Raw genomic sequence first — 9,238 nt, 5'->3', positions numbered from 1 at the left:
TTCGTCGACCGAAAGGAGTGGTCGGCAGCGGAACACACGGCAGCAGCAGTAGCTAGCAACAGTATTTCGAAGCATGCTCCATATGGCGTATAGATATTGCACGTATAGTGACAAGCGTGCGAAAGACTTTTCGGTCATTTTAAATTTATGTTACAGCGTGCGCGCGCGCGCTCATACACCGCCCGAAGACTTAAGACCTTTCACCCCTCCTCCTCCTCCTCCCCCTCAGGGCCAATGACTATCCTAGACCCAGAAATGCTGTATGGAAGATGTGTGTGTGTGTGGTAAACGCGAGGGTTAGGGTATAAAATCGAATTATCCGCGTGCGCGTCTTGACCCTTTTTTTCCTGTTTCCGGAGTTTTCGGTCCATTTGTTTTCCATACACTACACAACACACACACATAGGTACGCACGCGCGGTCACAAAACCGGACACGGATAACGGACAGACGTTTTTAAAAACCACAGTACTGTCGCCAAACTGCCACAGCACACACACATAACAACAGACGTATATTGTATATATATTTAAACTGGACATACACACACATACATGCACACAATATACACACGACATCCCCGAGCGCTTTTAAAATTTTCATTACGACGCATCCGGTGCGGCGGCGACTTGTACGTGCGATCCGACTTGTTTGTCGGCTTGTAGCCCTCGCGCTGGGCCTCGCCAATACATATCGTGACTATATGATATATATATATATATATATATATATATATATATATATATATATATGATTTACGCCGAACGGATGTGTCTATTTCTATTTCCCATTTCCTACGTACACCGTGTACGAAGAGAGATGACAAATAACAATAATAATAATATATAATAAAATATATATCGTTTACTCGCCGTGCACTGCACATTATATTACTTATCATCTTCTAACCAAGTCGCTGCTACAGACGCTTCAAACATATTATATTGTATACATTGTTATTATTAATAGGGATATAAGAATCGATATCTTTGTCTTCATATTTTTCCGCATTTCGCATCCGCAACCAACAGTACCGAGTATAGACGTAATTCCGACCAAATTGCTTTTTGATGTGCGGTTTGGTAGTGGTTGGGACTGTTAGGGGTTATAACATTATTATTATTATTATATTATTTATATAGATATTAAAGGTTAACCTACTAAAACACTAGGTAGCTACTAGATGTATACAATTGAAATATATCATATAATCAATACTCAATAGGTATATAATATAATTGTCATATTAAATTTACTTTGTATAAAGTTGTACATGTGTTTAAACAAACATAATTTATATACATTTATAATGTACTTACTATGCACTTCATCATATGCACGAATCGCGTTTGAGATTTCAGGGAAAGGGTGAAGCAGAAGATGTTTTCGTATATGGAATAATTAATAAATAAATTATTCGAATGTGGTGTACAAGTGGTACAACCTACAGGTTTTTTTGTCATATAAGTTTTAATTACATTTTCTCAAAAAAATTATTTGATATTTACACCTATTGTTTGTATGTATTTGTATCCCGCATAGGTTAGGTTATATAATTACAATGCCTTTTACCCATTTATCTATCTAATAACTATGACCTAGCTGACTCATCAGGTGTTTTTCAAAAATAGTTTTATGAATTCAATCATAAAAATCTAATGAAAAAAATTGTTCAGTCTATGTGAATGCTGTACAATTCTATGCTATATAAATGGAGGCAAATTATGAAGATGATACATAATATAATATATTTAAATAACAGTTAAAAATCAAAATCTCCATGTTGTAATGTTATTCAATTAACGGATTTGCCATTTATAAAAGGTAAAAGACACATATTGTCAAAAATATATAACAATCTTGTACAAATTTTTTCTTTAATATTAAATGTATAGAATCAAATGTGACAATGAGTAAACATTTCAGTTATATCAATAAATCTCAATGTACATATTATGAAAAAAAATAACATTAATACAAAGAGATTTATTTGCCATAAGCAGGGCCCAAGGTAAAGACAAATCACAGGGTCTCAAAATCTTATGAATCATAAGATAACAATTCAACAAAAATAATTAAAAAAAAAACAATAAAAATTAACAGGAACAAACACTCATCATATTATCAAATAACTTTGAGTTGAATTTTATATGCAAAATTATATTATATACTTCAACTTCTTGGTGCAGCATATTCTAATTTCAACAATTCATAATGTGCTTGATCCTGAAAAAAAGTGTATTAAGTTAAATGAGTAATAATATAATATAATACAGTATAATTTAATACCTCGGCAGATACTGAAGGTCTAGTTTTCATCATAGCTTCATCAAAGTGCTTACTCTGGATTGCCAATTGTTTATTTGCATCATTGGAATTTATATACTCCTGCAGACATAAAATGCCTGCCTCTCGTACAAGTGCCGCTAAATCAGCTCCAGTAAAATAAGAACATTTTTCATTTTTACCAATTGCTTCCAGATCTACATCTTCTGCCAACACTGGTCTCTTACCATTCTAGAAATACAATCATAAGTATTTAGCAATACAATGGATTAATCAAACTATGTGTTTTATACTTTAGTCACTGCTTTTAATATGTCCACACGTCCTTCTTCATCTGGCAATCCAACATATAATACTTTGTCCAAACGCCCGGGTCTAAGTACAGCAGGGTCTATCATATCTGGTCGATTTGTTGCTCCCATAACAAAAACACCACCACTTCTACCACCTTCAAAACCATCCATTTCAGTTAATAATTGATTGACAACGCGTTGACCAGAACGACCATTTGCCTATATAATATATAATAAACTTTTTTTAAATATTCATAAACAAAACTGACATCAACTATACATACATCCATATCACTTCTTTTAGGACAAAGAGCATCAATTTCGTCAAAAAATATGACGCAAGGCTGTGAATTACGTGCTCTTTGAAAACATTGACGTACTCCTCGTTCACTTTCACCAACATACTACAGATAAAAATAACAAAGTTGATTAGACTGTGGTAAATTATCCAAGTGTTATTTATATTTACCATGTTCAATAATTCAGGGCCTTTAATAGATATAAAATTAATACCAGCTTCATTTGCTACAGCTTTGGCTAACAATGTTTTACCACAACCTGGTGGTCCACACAATAATACTCCAGTTGGAACATCTAAACCCAATGCAGTGAATTCTTTAGCGTGAGTCACAGGAGCCTAAAATAATGAAATGAGTTTTTAAACTACAAATACTTAAACATATTATTTAAAACAAAATAATAAAATCATTATACTGACCAACATGGCCATGTGCAGTTCTTCTCTTATTTTCTTTAAAGAACCAATATCATCCCATGTAACATTGGGCACTGTAACAAATCCTTCTCTTTTGGACGAAGGGACCACTTTCTTCAAAGCCTCTTTAAAATCGTTTAATTCAATTTGAATTTCACTCACTTCTTCAATTGGAATAAAACTATCTGAGCGAAGCAATTTCAATGTGTCTTTGATTTGATTCTTATTTGATGATAACAACTGTTCAGTCTCATCAGGCTTATCACCATCTGATATTACTTGAAATTTCTTTTTTATAGCTTCAATAGTTCTATTAAAATAAATTAAACAAAATAATAATTTAATAAGTAATTATGATAAACAAATTTAAAATCTTTAAGTAACCAAGGGTATGTATAATTTACTGTTACATGATGAGTATTTACTTAATGACGATCATGAGGTTTAATAAAATAATAATTTAAAAAAGAAAAATTAATTGTGTGAAAATATTTATAATATTTATTTTCAAACCATATCACTTACTATATTACAGTTTTCTCAAATAAGAATTACTTATTATTTTTAATTTATTTCTCGGTTAATTATTTGAATAAATTAATAATCCTATGTCTAGACACTACAGAAGTTAAGATTTTTGGATTGTTAAAATTCTACTGCATTTAAAATTACTGAACTAAAAACATTAAAATATCAAACAACATTTTTCATGTTAATAATTTAATTAATATAATATTAACAATTAATTAATTATTAATTTTTTTTTCTAGTATTTAATTTGAATATTTTTTTAACATTTTTTTTTTTTAGCTACAGATGAATACAAAAAGGAATCTGAACCAAAATATATGGACAAATCTTTTGAAATTGATGAACAGCAATACATAGGTTCATCCAAATCTAAAAGGGTACTTAAAGAACTATTGACCTCTAGATTAGCTGCTGCTTTTGACAAATGCAAAATTAGTGAAAGGGACGCTGTACATATATTAGTTGCGTTTTCGGAGTCTGTGCCATTAGATCCTTCGGATTATATTATCAATAGAACATCCATACAAAATGATAGAGTTGTCTATCGAGAATCATATGATAAAAAATTAAAGCAATCCTTCACTAATTTAAATGTAAACTCAGTCATTGTTTACTAGGACACTATAATAATAGAAAATATATCAGGAAAATTTGTCGATAGATAGCAGTAATCGCTACAGGTACAAATTTTCAAGTGTCCGCAGGGACAGGGCTTGAAATTTCTTCTGTAGTTTTTGATACTTTAGGAAGTTGGACACAACTAGATAAAACTCAAGCATTTGTTTTTGATACAACTGCGTCAAACACTAGTAGATATAATGGTGCCTGTACATTATTAGAAAATAAATTAGTTAGAGGTATTATTATTTTTTGGTTGTAGACACCACATATTTGAAATAATTCTAGCTGACATTTTTAATAAATGTAAAATCTCACCAATGACTAGTCCCTATATTCCTTTATTCAAATGATTTAAGGCAAAATGGCATACTAAAAACTTAAATAAATTTTTAACCGGCATCTCAAACATAGAAATGAAAAATGTATTATGAAGCAATTACATTGACATTTTAAAATATGCAAGTCTTAAACTTTTGTCAAATTTAACCCGAGATGATTATAAAGAATTATTGGATTTAATCATTATGCTCTAGGGGGGAAGTACCTCCTAGAAGAATTGAGTTTAAAAAACAGGTGTATACCATAATGAGAGGTGGATAGCCAAAGGAATTTATTGTCTAAAAATGTATTTATTTTAGTAAGAGTTTAAGTTAATGAAAAATGAGGATAATTTTATTTTTCATTTTAATTTGTTTTTAATTAAATGCTATGCATGCTTCTGGTATTTAATGCCAAATGCCAATGAAGCTCCATTAAATGACATCAAGTTTTTAAGAACTTGCAACGAGCATTGTAAAATTAATAAAATTATTTATAACTCTGCAATTCAAAAGTTTTTTAAACATTTTTATTATTTAAACGAAGAATGTATCACTGTTTGATAATAGAATAAATGAAGACACTAAAATGAAAATGACACAAAAATGAAAATGATTGAAGACGAAGATGACTACAAGGAACAAAAAATTAATTTTGAGTAGAAAAGGATTAATTAGTCTTTTAGAAAATAACGATGATAATAATATTTTATTAATTGCATTTTTAAAATCACATCTAAATAAATGGAATAATTTATCAGAATTCATAGAAGGATAAAAATAGTAAGTGATCTAAAAAAGTAGTAAACGATTCTGCAGAATGAAGTATATAATTAATGGAAGAATTCAATTATAAAATAACTAAAGATGAAGACCAAAAACAATTTCTATTAAAAGTAAATGATGAAATTTAACTATTATGTTATATAGAATAATAAATTAACAACAATTTTTATGTTTTCAAACCATTCAAGATTATCTTAAGAAATATCCAAAAACTGCTACATTGGAAGATATTAAAAAACCTCTATACAAATATTTTCTTTTTAATAAGTTAATTTATAATGTTATAATAATTAAAAGATATAAATTTTAATAATAGTTCTAGAATAAAAAACATAAATAATATAATAAAAATATAATTTTCATTTCAAAATTAAGCAATTAAAGCAATTATACACCAAAAACCAACATCATACTCTTTTCCATAAAACTTTGAGCTTAAGTCTCCTCCTGTTAATTAAGTTTGATCAAATTCAAATTACACTGACATTACTTTTAGGTATATTGAAACAAAATCCGGCCTGCACTCTTAAAAATTTAGTTATACATTTTCCAGTCATATAAATAACTGGCACCCTAATATATAAGAATAATTTATAGTAAAAAATGAGGATACTCATTTGAAAAACAGAAGTTTGTATCATCACAAGACACTCTTAAAGTAGTGCAAAAACCTTAAGAATTTGAGTATGGTCTTTAAGTATACTTAAAAATTTCAAAAATCAAAATTTGTATAAATTCATTATTTAATTGAAATTGAACATACTAGGTTAATTTTGACACACTGTATGATTATCTACAACTAGCTTTTATATTAAGTTATTGAAATATTAGAAGTTTCAAATTAAACACATAATAATTTATTAATGTGAATATAATAGGGATACTTACCTATTAGCTGCTACAGTGGCTGCTTCTCTTGTCAGGGATTTCAAATCAGCACCAACATAACCTGGTGTTAATTCACTTAATCTATCCAAACTGACAGTTGGATCAATTCGTAAATGTTTACACATGAGACCTAACATTGCTCTGCGAGACTGTCTATCAGGGATACCAAGGCAGACTTCACGATCGAACCGGCCAGCTCGTCTTAGTGCTGGATCTAAACTGTCAGGGCGATTTGTAGCACCAATCACAATTACTTTGTCGTCATCTTTTAAATCTAAAATACAATTCATAAACAATTATAAATTATAATAATAATGATATAATAAATTAGTAATCTCACTATCTAAAGATGATAGTAATTGAGCAACAATTCTACGTTCCATATCGCGTGAGGTAGTTTCTCTGTGTGGAGAAATTGAGTCTACTTCATCAATGAACAGAACACAAGGTGCTGATTTAACAGCAGTTTCAAACAGTTTTCTTACTCGTTTTTCTGACTCTCCACTTATACCGACAACTAGTTGTGGAGCAGCAATACTTATTAATGGAATCTTTAGTTCCTAAAATAAAATTATTGTAATACAATAAAATATTAGTGAAAAATAAAATATAAATGTACATACTCCTGCCACTGCCTGAGCTAAGAGTGTTTTACCACATCCCGGTGGTCCGTGTAGTAAGAATCCTTTTGGAGGAGATACACCTAATGTCTTATAAACTTCTGGGTGTTTAATATGCATAATTAGTTGACATATTTCCTAAACAAAATAAAGTATAATAAAATATAGTAAAATTGATAAAACAATACAAGGATTATTATAATTGATTCGGTTTAATACCAATAACACGGAATCACAGCCAGCTAAATCATCAAATGTTAAAGACACTTCTTCTGTAGTACCTAATTGTTGGCAAACTTTTTTCAAAGGTGTTGGCATTCCATCAATAGTTTTGTCTAAATTATTTTTTCTTTTTACACTTTTTAATGGCATCTTGTCTACTATCCAACCAGGCTATAAATGATAAATTAAATAATAGTTTTAATTCTAAATATTAATACTTCATTAAAAAAAATACCATATTTTCAAAGTTGTTAGGAGGACAAATGGCTGACTTATTGCTACCACCGTTAGAAGTTATATCACAGGCAAAAGAATTTGAACCAACTCTAAAATTACATAATTACATTATCATAATATATTATAAATACTTTTAAACAAATTTATGTTCTGGGTTACATAAATAACAATTTAACATATTAAAATGAATTATTTTGTAAGATTATGGTCCCTTAAACATGATTTAGTGGCCTATTGAATTACATATTAGTGAATCGTTAAATTAATCAATTGTGTATGTAACCCTTCAAAATAAAATAAAATAGACATAATACTTACTCTTGAGCCATTTCAGAAGCTGAACTGTTTACATCGGTAATGTAATGGTTTGGATTTTCTGGAGGATCCAAATCGTTCGTTATGTCAATATGCTCATCTCCAGAAGACATTATGTCAATTGTTGAGCCTTCCGATGATACATCTTCTACCAGTTTTCCATCTTTTATAGTGTCGAGTACAGCTAACGCTAAGGGAAATACAATATTATGAGGAGTTAAGACTTTAAGTGCATGATTAACAAAGTACAAACCTCTAGCAATTAAATTTGACATAACACCCCAAGGTTTCCTATTATACTCTGGATATTCTGACCGTAAGGCATTAACAATTAGTTCTTTATCCAAAAATCTTCGTTTTCTTGAAGATTGCATAAAACGGTTCAAATACTAAAATAAATAAATATAATTTGATGAACTCAAATATGTATTTTATACAAATAAATTACCTCTTCAACGCGGGGTATGATAAATCTATCCGAGTATTGAACATCCTGCAATGATGTTTTAGTCAAATATTTTAAACTGAAATTTGTCTGCAGGTCGAAATGTTGCAAACGCAACATTTTGAGAACAATTTTAATCACGAAACGATGTTTATGTTTTAATAATTATTGATAGTAATTAAATCAATAATCCCACGCTTGTAAAACAAAAATTTGAAAATTGTTTGGAAAAAATTCGAAACGTGAAATGTCTAAACAAAAATATATGATAACGATAAGCGTTGCAACATGAACACATAACCTAACAAAACACACAAATACACAATAATATGTATTATCATTTTGTGTAACGACTATTCAATTTTGCATCGAGATAAAGAAAAATATAGTTTTCTTTTTTTATTGATCTTGAAAAAATAATATTGAATTATCGACATTCGACAACAGTCGCCAGTCAGCTGAGTCAGCATTGTCAGCAAGATCTATTAACATTGTCCTTTAGTAATGATGTGGTTTATGCTTTATTGCAATGGTAATTTGTCAATTTTTAATCATAAATCTTATTATGTTCTCTACTCCATACCTACTTATGTGTTGCGATTCTCCCCGGCCGTGTTTTTTTTTTTTCAAAATCGAACCACAGACATAAATTTCTAATTTAAACATATATCTGTTTTTCTCTAAATTAGAAAGCGTATAAGCACAGAATAGATAAAATATAAGCCTGGCATTTTGAATGGGTAGTGGTTCCTCTAATTCTGTTCACATATATTACTTCTTCAGCGGTGTACATACGATTTTTTTCTGGGGGGAAGGGTTTAAAATATATTTATGACACAAATTACAAGTTATTACAAGTTAAACTAAACGTCATTTTTATTTTGTTTCAAATTGGTATTAATTCCATAATCGAAAAATGCAAAAAAAAGATTACTTTGAAAATAATCAGTATCACAGAAGATA

At 29.6% G+C, this 9,238-nt stretch overlaps 1 protein-coding gene across 1 annotated transcript; it reads right to left on the bottom strand.

Annotated features, from left to right (window-relative positions):
* Positions 1-1,859: 1,859 nt before the first annotated feature.
* Positions 1,860-8,538, bottom strand: smid (nuclear valosin-containing protein-like smid). Its single transcript, XM_015513957.2, has 14 exons — positions 8,279-8,538; positions 8,084-8,219; positions 7,834-8,020; positions 7,514-7,604; positions 7,276-7,449; positions 7,060-7,194; positions 6,777-6,996; positions 6,437-6,710; positions 3,297-3,603; positions 3,048-3,215; positions 2,863-2,982; positions 2,579-2,797; positions 2,289-2,516; positions 1,860-2,225 (listed from the first exon to the last, which is right to left on the bottom strand). The coding sequence occupies exons 1-14, from the start codon at positions 8,393-8,395 to the stop codon at positions 2,172-2,174; spliced, it is 2,430 nt and encodes an 809-aa protein (XP_015369443.2). The 5' UTR covers positions 8,396-8,538; the 3' UTR covers positions 1,860-2,171.
* Positions 8,539-9,238: the final 700 nt, after the last annotated feature.

This window comes from Diuraphis noxia, unplaced genomic scaffold, assembly GCF_037042655.1.
Source record: "Diuraphis noxia isolate RWA-SAM2 unplaced genomic scaffold, SU_Dnox_SAM2 contig0004, whole genome shotgun sequence".
Classification (NCBI taxonomy): domain Eukaryota; kingdom Metazoa; phylum Arthropoda; class Insecta; order Hemiptera; family Aphididae; genus Diuraphis; species Diuraphis noxia.
Note: the sequence above shows the minus strand (reverse complement) of the source record. Positions and strands in the feature narration are given on the sequence as shown.

Coding starts and splice junctions, on each gene's coding strand:
- smid (XM_015513957.2), bottom strand. CDS start 8,395: ATGTTGCGTTTGCAACATTTCGACCTGCAGACAAATTTCAGTTTAAAA. Junction 6,997..7,059: donor TAGCTCAGGCAGTGGCAGGA/GTATGTACATTT, acceptor ATTTTATTTTAG/GAACTAAAGATTCCATTAAT. Junction 2,798..2,862: donor CTAAAAGAAGTGATATGGAT/GTATGTATAGTT, acceptor TATATTATATAG/GCAAATGGTCGTTCTGGTCA.